General features: G+C 40.1%; 1 protein-coding gene across 1 annotated transcript in view; it reads left to right on the forward strand.

Moving 5' to 3' along the window:
• Positions 1–14,568, forward strand: part of TPH2 (tryptophan hydroxylase 2) — a 50,011-nt gene that overhangs the window by 19,140 nt on the left and 16,303 nt on the right. Inside the window, exon 8 of the mRNA XM_030238233.2 lies at positions 2,540–2,666. Coding sequence (XP_030094093.1) covers positions 2,540–2,666 — 127 coding nt within the window. The remainder of the gene's footprint in view (positions 1–2,539; positions 2,667–14,568) is intronic.

Genomic DNA, 14,568 nt, shown 5'->3' on the forward strand with positions numbered 1-14,568 from the left:
AGAGTAGAGTGAAAGCCTGGTGCTTTTTTAAATCAGGCAAAACTAAATTGACTTGTGTGGGGACAGCTCTTTGTCTTCTGCAGTAGCTGAAATGCCCTGAAATCTCCTGGTTGATATATGGGGCCATAATGAGGTTTGTTGCAGGTGCTGGCTGGTGAATGTTGCATTTCAATGCTATAAACCAGGTAACAAGGCTCCCTTTGACTTCAGTGGGCTTTCTGTCAGATTTAACACCTGGGCTACAGAGCTAGATACAAATTAGAGGGTTCATTTGGTTTGATCTGTATCACTACCATATGCATTTTAAAGTATATTTCTTCCTGATTTTAATTATGTTTCTGCTACATTTACAGAGCTATGTAGATTTTTTTTTTCTGCTTTACTAACTAATTTACTCCAAGAAAAATCTTTTGCTGTGAAAAGTGTATTACAAAAATCTTATTTTCTCTGAGCAATGTGTGTGAATAAATTAAAGGAACTTAATTATTTTCAGAATAAGACAAAATAAAAGAATCAAGCCTTGGTAGTTAAGCAAAGAATTATATTGTTTAGACTATCTATAAAGGGCCAGACTGGCAGGGAAGTCTAAAAGACTCCAATGACAATCCCAAATACTGGTTCATGTTTCTGCCTGAAAGATTTTGTGGTTTTGGGTTTTTCTTTTTTGTTCATATTCTTTTTGCTTTAAGCTCCCCTCTTTGTACATTCAAAATACTACTTTGCATATCTTTAATGGAAGAATCTACAAGCTAAAGGCATGAGAGAAATATCTTCTGCCTATTCTTTTCCCCTTGCCAAGAGAGACAAGTTAATGGGATTAGGCTTTGTCTCTTCTCATTTTGTCTGCAAGAGTGGACATAACAAAGGCCGTGTGTCCCAGTGCAGAACTGGGAATAAGTCATATTTGCTTATTTGTTTCTGGGGCTTGTGGCTTCAGCACAGGAAAACAGATGTAGGCACTGGCTCAGGTGTCAGTAGTGGTGATGCTGCTGTGGAAGCCTGCCTGCAGATGAGTGTGCTTACCTGGAGCCAGGAACTTGGAGCCAGCTTCACTGTTTGCTTCTGCTTGAACTCCTGATACAAAGCTAAATATAGCTGAACTGGTGGAGTGTAGCACAGATGCTCAGCAATAGTGTCAGTCTGCTTGGTGGAAGTAAGAATTGGTGTGCTGGGCTTCCAGAGAATGGGCTGTGTGACCCATTTTTATGCTGGAAGTTTATGGCTGGAGAAATCAGGTCCCTCCAGTGAATTGCTTGGTGCTGGGAAGTGGTGTGTCTGTCAGACTGCAAACTACATTTCCTAGCTGTCCTTTGCATTGTTAGCGAGCTAAATCTTGCAGGAGAATACAAGAAAAAATTGTTGTGATTGGAATGGAATTAATTAAAGAAGGGCCTTTAGCTTTGATGATTATCCAGTCAAGTGATGCAAACCACCAGCTTCTATTTACTACTATCCACCTACACATTATTGGTTCATCCTCTTGGTGAGGATACTGAGTAAGGAGACTTTAAATTATATCGAGGGTTGTTTTTCTGCTCATGATTTATCTGAAATGTCATATTCTGTGACTTTTTAAACAAAAATAGTTTATAAAAGACAAACTGGATGATTTTGGGAAGAAGGCAGAAAACTTGATGTTTTCTCCCTGCCTTTAAAACATTTGTTTACAGCTTAGGATAAAAAAAAAAAGAAAAAAAAAGTGGTATGTCTTGAAACAGACAAAAGCAAAGGAAATGTCAGATTGGATTTTTAAAGTGAACTTTACTACCAAGTCCATTATTTCCTGTGAACAAATGCAGCAAAACTTTCAGAATTGTTTGAAAGCTTTTGTAGATGATGCATGTGCACTTCTGTTAGCAGTTTTTTGTACACTTATGTCTGCACTTTGTCATGACTAACAATGCACTTACAGATGTGAACAGCTGTTCTTTTTGAATTGACTTGGATTCTCTGCTTTTTCTGAAATCTGCTTGCTGAAAACTAGAGTGCATAACAAAAGTACCCAGTAATTGCAGTAGGATTTCATGACTAAATGAGAAATTAGGCGCACAGAAGCCTCTGAAAATATTGCCCCATATTTCTGGGGGCAGGTGGCAAAATGCTTGATGTGGAGTGCTACCCAATTACAGAAAGAAGAATGGACAAGAGGAAGAGGGAATGTGTTGGATTTTGATTTATACGGACAGAAAAGCTGAAAACTGTACTTGTGGGACAGCTGGCTTTCCTCTGGGCAGTTCAGTCTCCATGATAGCAAGTCTGAAAGATTGCAGTGATCAGACTCTTCCACTCAATCTGGAAATGATGAGCAAATCATGGAACAGCTGGGGTTAAATGGTATATAATCTATTTAACAGAAGCAAATGTGTGTGTTTCTACCTACACACAAACTGTATACACAGAGAAGAGCTACACTGTAAAAACTATGTTTCATTGTAAGGTTGGGGTCAGGCCCCTGTAAAATGCCTTATGTCAAAATAATTATGGAATTATTATGGTATTAATTTCTGTAATGACTCTCTTTTCATTTCCATTCCCTTAGGGATACATGCCATGAACTCTTGGGACATGTGCCTCTGCTTGCTGATCCCAAATTTGCACAGTTTTCACAAGAGATAGGACTTGCTTCACTGGGAGCATCTGATGAAGATGTTCAGAAATTAGCCACTGTGAGTCAAAATCTTTTTGTGGCATGCTCTCTCATCTCTCCTCCTTTTTTGCTGATGAACTGATGTGCATTGTCATATAAAAGCTGACTACATTTTCAGGTTCGGATGACTACAGTTTGACAATCAGAGCTTTAGGTGTTTTTCCATTGTTTTTAGAAGACCAAAGCTGATCACACTAAGTAATCAATTTCAATTTTTATTTTCCATAATCACCAATTTTCAGGGCTAGCTGAGATTAATTTTGTCTTCTTTAAGGTGCTGGAAATGAGTAAGTAAGGTAAACTTGGAAAAAAACCAAAACATAAAGTGTTTTGATGTGTGCTCTGATCTCTAGACTGTAAGCATCTCCACAGGTGGCCACTTTGGCTCTTAGCATTGATATTTCTGTACTCACTGTTCAGTTTTGCAGCTCTTAATTGTATTCCAGGGTCTGATGGATTTTAAGACGACATTGCATCCTTGCCTGCTGCTCCCCTTGGAGAATATGCAGTTACTGAGCCAAGGCTGTGCAGCAGTAGATCTAGATTAAGACCAAGTGCCTCAGCCAGCAGCTGGGAGATGGATTCTCTCTTGCATCATGTGATCTCAAGCCAGCAGGCAGTGTGAGCTGTCTGTGTGTTAAAGCTGTTAGATGCTGCTGAGGCTGGAGCTTTCATGACCTTTGTGAGAGGAGCCCTGTCTAGCTGTCATGACTCTCTGCCCCTGAGCACCTGTCAGCCCTGCTCTATTGCCACATTCCAGGAACTGGGATGCAGCTCTTTGCATCCTGACATAGATTTGTGACCACTGGTCTTTACCACTTGTTTTGTTCAGTTGTTTTGACTTACTGTATATTTCCTTTGGTGTTTCCTGTTAAAACTAATGCAGCAAATAATTTGAAGAATGATATTGGATTAAAAACCTCCATATTTATAGTGCTCCACATTTAAACATTTGATCCTCTGAAAAATTCTGTGAGATTGAGCAGGGGAATTGGTTACTTTAAAATCTTGCAGTATACTGCTGCTCTTCTTCACATGTACAATGGGGATTTAAAGGCTTGGAAAGAATTGTTGGATGCAGAGTCCAATTAGGTTCAATTAAACTGCAGAAGTTTTGATGTGCAGTCTTAGCAGAGGCTTAGAGTCCTATCTGCCAAAAAAGGTGTTTGATTGGAATCCTGTTTGATTTGAATCTTCTTCCTCCTTCCAGAAGCAGCCACTAAATTTAACAAACTGTTTTCAGTCCTTAGACAGGCTCCATGTCTTCATCATGGCCAAGTCCTCTCATATGGTCCTGTGTGTGTTCCTTGTTTTTCTAATGGATGTCTGTGGAGAAGGAACTGTTGTTTGTAGAGAGGAATCATGAGAGTTGAGTGCATACTTCCACGTATACTTGGAAGGGACTTAGTAGGAAACCAACTCACCTTGCCATAACATGCAGTCTCAGGAGAAACTACCTAACTGGCTGTCCCTGAAAGTACTTTGAGGAAAATGGTATGCCCAAATATTTCAGCCCAAAATAACCTCGGATGACGTGGGCCTGTTGCAGAGGAAAATGTTGGTACTGGGCTGTTTGGGTAGAGATATTAATATCAAGTGACCTCTGAATATTATATAAATGATTGTACTCCTCCTCCCTCACAGAAGTACCAAGTTATGACTGACTGTGTCATCTGAACAATGAGCTGCTCCTGAATCATAAAGCAAAAAATAAAAGAAGACAGCTGAATCACTTTCCCTTATCACACTGAGAATCTGATATCTGAGTCAAAGCTGATTTCTCCCCCCATGCTGGAAATAGCTCTTTCAGGTAGAAGAAACATTTAGAGTCTGGCGGTGTTATTTTTTGTAGAAGCACAATGAGGGCCTATGCTCCCCTGGGGCAGATGCTTGACAATTGCGGGGATGTTACTTGCCCGAAAATGTGCACTGTAAACAGCCAACTTGAGAGCAAGTAGAAAGAATACCTCTCAGTGGTGAGGGTGAGGAGGCCAAGAAATTCATTCAGCTGGGCACCAAATGTCACCTGAGGTGCCATTGACTAAATTTTGCAGCATTCAGTCCCATTTCCATCCTAGATAAAAAAACAGACGCAGCAAGCTGAGAAATGCCAGCCAAGAGTCTTAACACAGAAAAGCATTGCAGGTTCCAGTGAGGCAACTTCAAAGTAAATAGAGAAACGAATGGAGAGAGATTATGCATATTAATGAGCTTGAATCAATATGCCCAAAGCAAGCTTGCCATTAGCCTGACCTGTTTCAAAAGATAGTGACATTAAGTGCTGAGCCATTACAGGGAGGACAACGGCATTAGGAAGAGAGGAAAGCGCCTCTTAGGAATTCAGACCAGAAAGAGAAGAATTATTACAGGTGATTTCATAATCTTTTGTGCCATTCTAGTCTCAAAAAGACACCGTGTATCAGCTTTGATAGATCTGCTCTTTGTGCCCTGCCATGAGCTGCAAAGGAAATGTCTGATGTTTTTGTCCCTGCAGGGCTGACACACTGGATGTAGAGCAAGCTGTAGCCTGGTGCCTGGGCAGAGTAGAAGTGTTTTGTAAATTGCAATTAGTCATGTCTGTGCAGTCCCATCGAGGGCAGGAATTAAATAGGAGCTCATTGCACCAGGGGCCCTGGTGCTGGCCAGCTGGAGGGAGAAGAATGGCTGCAGGGGAAGAGAGCTGAAAAGGCAGTGTGCAAGTTCCCTTCATCCTCTTGGGGTCTTGTAGTCAGATGTGGGAAAGAAGAAAGGAATTGCTTCTGCTTTGTCATGAGAGTGGAATACTGAAAGAGCCAAAAGACTGTCTTTGTAGTGGTTTGTTGAGAGATTTCATTTTCATTTACAATCTTTTAGGAGAGTAAGAAAGGAAAGACACACAAAAAGAGGTGACAGTGATTGTTACTGAAACAAAGCAAAATATTTGCACCAGTCACTTCTTTTCGTGGGGTGTGGTATAATGCAATTCCTGGTTGAGGAAATACAATATTGGCCATACATGACTTGGTTATAATTATTATTATCATTATTACTCATATCTTGTCCTGTTCTGATTGATTTTCTAAAACTGCTTTTGACCTGATTTTTCAGCCTGTCTGGTCTTTCTATTTTCACATAGTACAGAAATAAAAAAGTCTCTTTTCTGCTTACCTATCAAACCGTAAACTGTAGAGAGGACTTGACATGAGGTGTTTCGACTAATTTATATAGTATATCATTTACAACATTTAACAGCACATAACATAAGGTTTTGTCAGGAAAATTATACCAAAAAATGCATCTAGATTTACATTTCAGTGTCAACTTGTAATTTGTGGACATGGGAGCTGTCTTTGTAAAGCTTCAAGTTGCTAAGCAGGAGCCTGCCTATCTTGCTAATGGCAGAAATCACTCCTGACTCCTGCTTAGTTGTTTCAACACAGCTCAAGTTACCCCTTTCAAGATGCAGTATAGGATGTGCTTGTGTAGGTGAAATTCAGTGGGTGGCAGTTTAGAAAAGGCGTTAGCAGAGTGTCTTTTTCACACAGTTCATCACCAAATCTTTCCATCTAAGAATTTGGTCATTAGGGTCTAATTAGGTCCACTACGTTTTTTCCCAGTCGTTTCTCACTGGAAGTTACATTTAAACATTCAGTTCTTTAGAACTGTAAAACTTCCACCTTTTCATCTTTCTTGATAATATTTGATCTTGTATTTTAACAGCATGGGACAGTAGAAATCAAGACATTTCTTTAGTTCTGGCTGCTCTCCTTTACAGGGAGAACAAAAATTGCTTTTAAATTTGAAGGAATTTTATGTGATGAGATCTTGTAAGTGTATTTCAGGCTTGTTATTAATCTAAAAATTCTACCTTGCCTGGATGGTGACTGAGGCCAACAGTTCATTTTTAAAGCTAACTTTAACTTATCTGTGTATGGATCACAAAAAAAGTGTTTTAAAATTATATACTGGCTTAAAAACAGCATTCAGAACCACCTCTCTGGGTTGTGGTAATTCTTGTGACTTTACCTGCTTGGCTTCCCTCAGAATTTTCTGGTCTTGTTGACATCTTTCTAGTCCTTTTCCCACACTGAAGATCTGGCACATAATTTAGACCAGTTCTCCATTATGTTTGCTGAGGAGATAACCAGAATGGAAGAAACAGGAGCATTTTGGATAAAGACTGAATAGCATTTGGTAACTTAGGGAAGACTCGGCATTTGTGGTCTCGCTAGATAGAATAGTCTCTTGTCTTCACAAATAACAGATTAGATTTCCCATAGGGGCTGTTTAGTACTGCTAGGCTGAAAGTACATTTTGTGAACTGGCTTGCTGTCTTCCTCCATGGATGAGCAAATGGAGCTGAGAGGAAAATCTGAGATTTCGAACAATTCCACAGTACATTTAAAAAATCAAGACCACCTGTGTGTTTCTCATTTGTAGTTGTGAAATGATTCATAGGCAACTAACCATAATTGTAAATCTGTGACCAGTTCCCCTGCTGAAGCTCTTCTGTCATATAAAAATAGCTATGTATTGGCCAACTGAAACCTGGTATAATAACCCAGAAGCTGTGGCAGTCACTGAGCATATTGAAATTTAACATTCAAATCTTTGCTTAGTCTTTTCTCTGTGTCCCAGTTGCATGCCATGTATGTATGACAGATGCCAAGAGTGGGCACAGTGAGTACCTTAAATCCAGTGATGACATAATGGAGTTTCTTGCAAAAGTGTTACTTCCAGCTGTACCTGTAGTTAGTGAATAAAGGAGCAGAAGCGTTGCTGGGATTGAATACAACTTAAAACTGCTTGAGTAAATTTTTGATGTGCTTACAGGAGACATGAATTTACTCTGATTGGGGCTCTATGTCACTTAAGGGAGATGAATCAATTCCCAGGGTAAAAGTGAGGACAATAAAGTTGAAATCAGGTATGATGGATCACTATAGACAGACATTGTCCTATTATGCTGTGATCTGTACTGTTCATCAGTAGGTGGCCTGGGAAATGTTTCTGTTCCTGACTTTGACCAGGCAAAACCATCTGTATGAAGATGTGTTTGGAAATCGCCCAAGTGTGAAACCTGAAACTTTAACAAGGAGCAGAAGCAGATGAAATTTTGTGGCTTTCTTGACCATTAAAAAGTCTCACAGGTGTGTTTGAATGAGGAGTAAAAGATAGCTTATTAATTTGTTTGGTGAGGTGCTGCTGGGCTCACTGACTGCTGCTCTAAAACCATTCTGTAATTTGTGGGCTTGCTCTGAAAAATGTTCTAAAGGAATTAATAAAAAGTAATGGTCTCCATTTTTAAGGGTTTGCTTCAGCAATGCTTTTCAATAAAGTAGCTGAAGCACTGAATTGAAGTCCATCCTACATTATGCATAATCAAAAAGGTGGGCAAAAAAGATAGCACATACATCACAAAACAGGACTAAGGGGGGAAAAAAACAACTGTAGGTCCCAGGGATCAATATTTAATATTCTAGAATACTGCAGTGGTCTCCTAGAGTGCATTTTTACAGTCATTCTGTCAAACATTTGTGGCTCAAGAAGAAAAATATCAGCAGAGATACTTAACCAGCTTTAAACTAGCACTCCAGATTGAAGAGTTCCATTACTGGAATTGGGAGCTAATGCTCAATATTTTCTGCAGGATTTGTGGCACTCTGCTAAGGCCTTTTTTTCTGGGTATGGAGAGTCTGTTTCCAGGTTTGTATCTGTAAGAATTGCTGTGCTGGTCAGGGCCATGGCTGGTGACTTGTGCCCGTCATAAATAGCTGCTATGGGGAGATGAAAGAACAGGATGAGCATGTCTTATTATTTTAAAATGTTTTCTGAGCTTCTTACCAATCAGGAACTTGAAGAGCTCTTGTTCTCCCAAATGTGGCTTCTATGTATCTCATTATCTTGAAAGAATTTCTGTCCAGAGACAGCTGTTTACGTTTGAAGACACATACATTTCTAGTACCTGCAGTAACTTTGTCAATGAGTTCTATGGCTCAACTATTCACTGTCTGGTGAACTGTCTCATTTTATTGCTTTGAACCTGATTCCTACTAGTTTTTTTAATATGAAGAGATCAAATCATTCCTGGAGGCTTTGTCTATGCCATCAGGACTACAGAACGCATATTCTTGCTTAGTTCTCTCTTCCCTGGGTAGGAAACCAATAATTTGGACTGAGGAATAACATCCTCATGCTATTGAGAATGTTATTCCTCCCCTGAACCCTTTCCAGCTAGAACTGGAAAAGAAAAAGGATATATCAGTCACTTGAGTTTTAATTAAGAGTAGCACTGTGGAGTCAAGTCAGTTTTGGATGTGCTTTCTGTAAAAGTGTGGACCTTTTGCATGATGGGAAGACTGGACCTGGTGTTGTACAGCTGACACAAGTTGTTGCTTAGGGATGAAAGAAATAGGCTGGATGCAGAAGGAAAGTAGGAATCTGTGGATCCATCTTGCATCTCTGTACAAGGATATGAGTCCCTCCAGCGTGTGATTAGAAAGGGGTAGGTCAACACAGGGTGTGTTACTCTTGGAGAGAAAAACCTTGTGCTCTAGACTGGGTCTCTCAAAGCTAAGATGAAAGAGGGCTCACCTGTTGCTACAAGGGTGCCCAGTTGGTCAAGTCAGTAACCTACTTCTTGAAAGGATATCATGTTGTCCTGGCAGACAAAATTTTGTGCTCACAAATAACTAGAAACAGTGTTGTTCTGTAAAGTACTAATAAATATGTATCCTTGGGCCCAGCCCAGTAATGAGGAAGCTAGATGCGAGAGAGAGCTAATTTGACTTAACTGGGAGCAGGGAAGAAATTAGAAACTTTACTGTAGAAATAATATAGTTTATTTTAGACAGGATGTGATTTATGAAGATCAAGCCCGAAGCAGTTAGAAACGCTAAAGATAAAGGCTCTATTAAAATAACAAATTGCAGCCAGAGACTGGGTTTGCTTTTATTTCTCGTAGCATTTTGTTTCCAAAAGTGGTTAGATCATAATCTGTGAGGTTACTGAACTGCAAATGCAAATTTTCATGCACACAAGTAATGCATTTTGACATAGAGGTTAACAAGAGAATGGTGCAAATTTCACACAGGACTGGCTTGCTAATTACGTTTGTTTATTTTCAGAAGCAACTTCATTTTCATTAAGAAATTGCAGATTCTGCAATAATAATCTTTGCCAGTAGTTCAATAGCTCACACTCTAAACATTTGCTCTGCTACAGTAGTAATGAAAGTGAGCCTGAAAAATAGCTTAGGAAAAAAAAAATTGTGGAATTTAGGAGTGCATGCATGTGGCAAGCATCTTCCAATTCAGTGTTGGATCCAGTTGAGAAAGGAGTCTATGAATTTTGATAGGATTTTTTGCATATTTGTTTTCTCTTTTGACCTAGAGTTGATAATGTATTAGCAAAAAAATATAAAGTGTCTTTTATAGAACATACATAACCAGAAAAAAAGGAAGTATCCAGCATAAGCTTCCAGTGAGCAATAATAAGACAAACATTTTGGGTAACAACTACTAGCAAATCAATCATAAGTTACAGGAATAAAGGTTTAAATATCAAGTGGGAAAAGAGCAATAAAGAAAAGGTTTGGAATATATTGCTGCTGCTGTTCCTGACTGTCCCTGTGCTTTCAGCAGTGTGCAGAAGGAAAGTGAGAATCCTGGGCTCTGTGTAGGTATTGTTCACACTGTAACACATTATTTAAGTCATTTGTACAAGACATGGACTTCTTCCAGCAGCAGCACACAGGTATATGGGGAAATGAAGGAGTTCAGTGTGTGGCAGCTCATTTCAGCCATGTTTAGGTCTCGCTTAGGACTGAGGGAATGTGCTGTGGGTACAAAGGTGGAGGAGTTGGCTTTACCCATGCGTTCCATGGAGCCAGAACTGCTGAGGAGTGCTGTGCAAAAATAGCTTTGGTGACTGCAGGGAAGGTTCCCTTAGGAGCAGCTCCCTGAATGCAGCTGTCTGGTTACCTGGCTGGGACACACAGTGGTGTTGGATGGGCCAACTCCAGGCTTCCTTTTCTCAGGGATCTGTGCATCCTGCTGCATTGTGCTGTGCAACCATGGCTGCTACCCTGCATACCCAACCCTCATTTCAGGGGTCAGTGACCCCCATCAGGAGAAGGAAGCCAGGAAATTCTGCACTCGGGCAGAAAGCAAACACTTTGTGTAATCACAAAGTATCATAGAATGGGTCGGGTTGGGAGGGGCCACAATGGATCATCTGGTCCAACCTCCCTGCTCAAGAGGGGTCATCCTGGATCACATGGCAAAAAGTTGTGTTCCAGATGGTTTTTGAATGTCTCCTGTGAGGGAGACTCCATGGCCTCTCCAAGCAATGTGTTTCAGTGCACGGTTACCCCCAGAGTAAAGTTCTTCCTCAAATTCAGGTGGAACTTCCTGTGCTTCAGTTTCTGCCCATTGCCTCTTGTCCTGTTGCTGGGCACCACTGAGAAGAGCCTGGAAACCTCCTCTTGACACCCTGCCTTCAGATACTGATGGACACTGATGTGGCCCCCTCTCAGTCATTTCCTTTCAAGGCTGAACAGGCCCAGCTCCCTCAGTCTCTCCTCATAAGAGAGATGCTCTTGAGTCCCTCAGTCATCTTCACCTTTTGCTGCTGAACTTGCTTCAGGAACTCCATCTCTTATACTGGGGAACTCAAAACTGGACACAGCACTCCAGAGGCTGCCTCACTGATGTCCTCAAACTGTTCACTGTTCTTTTTTCTGGGATAGTTCAGTAAGTAATTTTGCTTCCAAAAGGACATTCATACATGTGGCTATTATGCATAATCCAAATAGTACCCTATTGAAAGAGTTTTAAAATACATACCTGTACAGAGTTGAACAGGTGCCAACTTAATGTTCACAGCCACAGGACTGGACATACCTCATATGCTCAGTCTAATTATCTCACCCAGCATGTTTGAGAGCTTTCTTTGTATGCATGGATTAAAGCATGCAAGTAAGACAAAATACTTCTGGCATCTGTAACTATGCCAAGGGCTTTATTCCTTAATGCTGCAACTTGGGAAGCGGCTCTTATGCCTGTCGTCACCTTTCTATCAAATGGCATCAAAGTGCTGGATGGAATACGGTCCCATAAATTTTTAATTGAGGTACTTTTGAGTGATCTACCAAAATAATTTTGCAAGTATAGCTTAATTTTATATTTATAAGTCCAATGCGGCTGCTACAGAGGGCTAGGAGGCAAGTTTGCCATTGCCTTCAATAAGCTAGGTCTATGAGCTAAATGCTAACCTCATTTCCATGTGTACTATCTCTTAAAAGATGTAGAGTTGTACACGTGCAAATAAAAGTCACAAGAATTTGTTGCTGTAAAATTAATTTTTATCATTTATTTCCAAAACGTCTTATTTAGAAATGAGGGTTTCTGTGAGGATTGAATTGATTCTGCAGGACACGTGATTTTTAAGTTGTCTCTTCCTTTGTCCAAACTTGCATAGCACAGCACGCAACAAATTCTGTTAGCTACTTCTTAAAGCTAGCAGGCCTTCTGAAGTTATTGCATAAAGGATTTTGCTTTATTTGTGGATGATTTTGGAAAGCTAAAGCAAATATTCTAAACCTGAAAGCATTGTTGAAGCCAAAGACAAGGTTACAGAGAAGGGCCTTGTGACTGTCAGTTTTGGCTGTTTTGGTTTGATTCCAGCTGTGGCTGAAATTGTTGCAGTGCAAGGTCAACAGAATTTCAATATGGTGGTGCCCTTTCAGGCACCTTTGAACAACCCCTGCACTGTCTTATTCTCTGTTTTTGCATCAGACATAGCATTAGTTTAGACTGAAGAACCTTGTTTCAGTGTCGAGCTGTAAGTTTCATATATTCTGTACCTTATAGAAAACTTTCTATAGACATTCACAAAGATGGTATCTACTAATAGTGCTAGATAAAGCAGTTTGAGCTCAGCTTTTTCAAGACACGCTGGAAAGTGTAGGTACTCACAGATTATGATTTTTTTCCCTGTAAAGTGTACTACTCTTTTTTTTCCCCTGGAGATTTTTGTTCCCTACCTTGAATCAGTAGGCTGTAATTGTAATAATTATATAGTTTGACTACATAAAAGTAGCTAAAATTATAGTTTAACAATACATTTTACATCTCTCAAATGTAAACACCTTTACAGGATTAATTTTTCATCTTTTAATAAGCATGTTAGCTTATATACAGATATATACTATATATCTGCAATGAATTTAGGACCTATATAAGCATAGAATTCTTGCATATCCATGGGAATCTGATCTCTAGTGAAAATTTTGGAGTGATCTTCACATTTGGTAAGTCACTTCCACACCAAAAATTCCTGTAAATTCCTTTGACTTTGGTACAGTGAATAGCCACAACCTCTCTGCTCACAGGTATTTGCTCAGTATATTTTTTCCACCTTGCTGAATACATGTTCATGTGATTTGCTTTGTTTTAACACACTGCTGGCACGTAAGTCAGTGGTGACTCAGTTGACTACTCTGTGGTTGTGATGGATTCATTTTATATGCCCTCACTGCTGAAAATCAGAGTGCTGCAAGAAGGTGCTCAACTATACTTGAAAAAGATTTTGTTTGGGGCTGTGAAAAACATCTTCAATTTGGATATATTTTTAGTAGCAAAATTAATAGATATTTAAAATTTCCTGAGCTACTTTTCTTCTTTGATCTGTCTGTCAGCTTGACATGAATAGAACTTCCACTTTTGTGCTTATGCCTACTATCTTTTTTGCTTCTTTTTTGCAAAGCAGGTTGAGTTAATGCATTAAGAGTAACAAAAGCTTTTGGGAGTCCCTTGGCATTATGTGATTAAAAGAACATTGAGTTTAAATGCAGTGTTGCTGTTAGAAATCATGATGTTTGAAAACAAGTCAGCTATTAAATCAGTTTTCAGTAAATAGATACAATAACAATTTTCTTTTAAAAATGTTTCAAAAATTAGTGTGGATGGTGGTAATTTTGGAATGAAATCCTAACTCTTTTTTGATCTTCAGACATAAATATGAAATAATTATGACTGTGAAGAAATAGTGGTTTTTTTCCCTTGAAATTAGAATTTTTAAACTTTACTGGCCAGTTGTCCCTGTCTCTTCTCTCAATATGTTTTTGGCCCCCACAGTTACAGAACTTGAAAAAGGTCTGATATTCTTTCAGCCCCAGGAGGCTGCTCCCCTTTCTGAAGATATAGCCTCCCCTCATTGGTAGATACATTAGGAGTTTTGCAGCTGATCCTGAACACCAGAAGCTCATACTCCTTCTTGGCTGAAATGGCATGGGAGGCTCAGTGGCTCTCCTGCATCACTCCCTGCAGTACAGCCGTCACAGGCAGTAATTGGCCTGGCAATTAGCAAGGACACAGCCTGCTTCAGGGAATGGCGTCCGGTGAAGCACCACATGAGCCTGGTGCCCTCCCCAGGGGAATGCCTGTTAGGGAGGACACCGGGGGTCTGTCTCCAGGGTAGTTTGTAAAGAGGCCTCACAGCTTGGAGTAATGAATTCTGACAGTGGACTGGCACAGGGCAGTGGTTCAGTAAACTCTGTGCTCATAAAAAGAGTGAGGGTAGCCTGTGCTGTGATTAGTTGCTTCACCTTTGCGACTTGATAATCTCTGGATTTACTTAGCCAGTCTGTCTAAAGCTTCTCCCAGGATAAGCACAAGAGAATCCTCTGCCAGTTTCCCCCTTTTGTTGTTTCCTTGGAGCACTGCAGCATTTTCAAAAGGATGAACTCTCCCTCCCCATCCTGAAGAGTATTTCATGGAGGGCTGCAAGTTTATGCTTTCTCTTCCGAGTCGCCTGCTTAGCATGCTTGCTGTGGTGTGGAAGATGGCCTTTTTAGAGAAGGACAAAAAATGCTGGACTGGGGCTGAGGTCTACAGGTAACTGTGGTAAATACGTCCTGAGAACTGAGCTCGGCTTCTGTA

Source organism: Serinus canaria, chromosome 1A (genome assembly GCF_022539315.1).
Source record: "Serinus canaria isolate serCan28SL12 chromosome 1A, serCan2020, whole genome shotgun sequence".
Lineage (NCBI taxonomy): Eukaryota > Metazoa > Chordata > Aves > Passeriformes > Fringillidae > Serinus > Serinus canaria.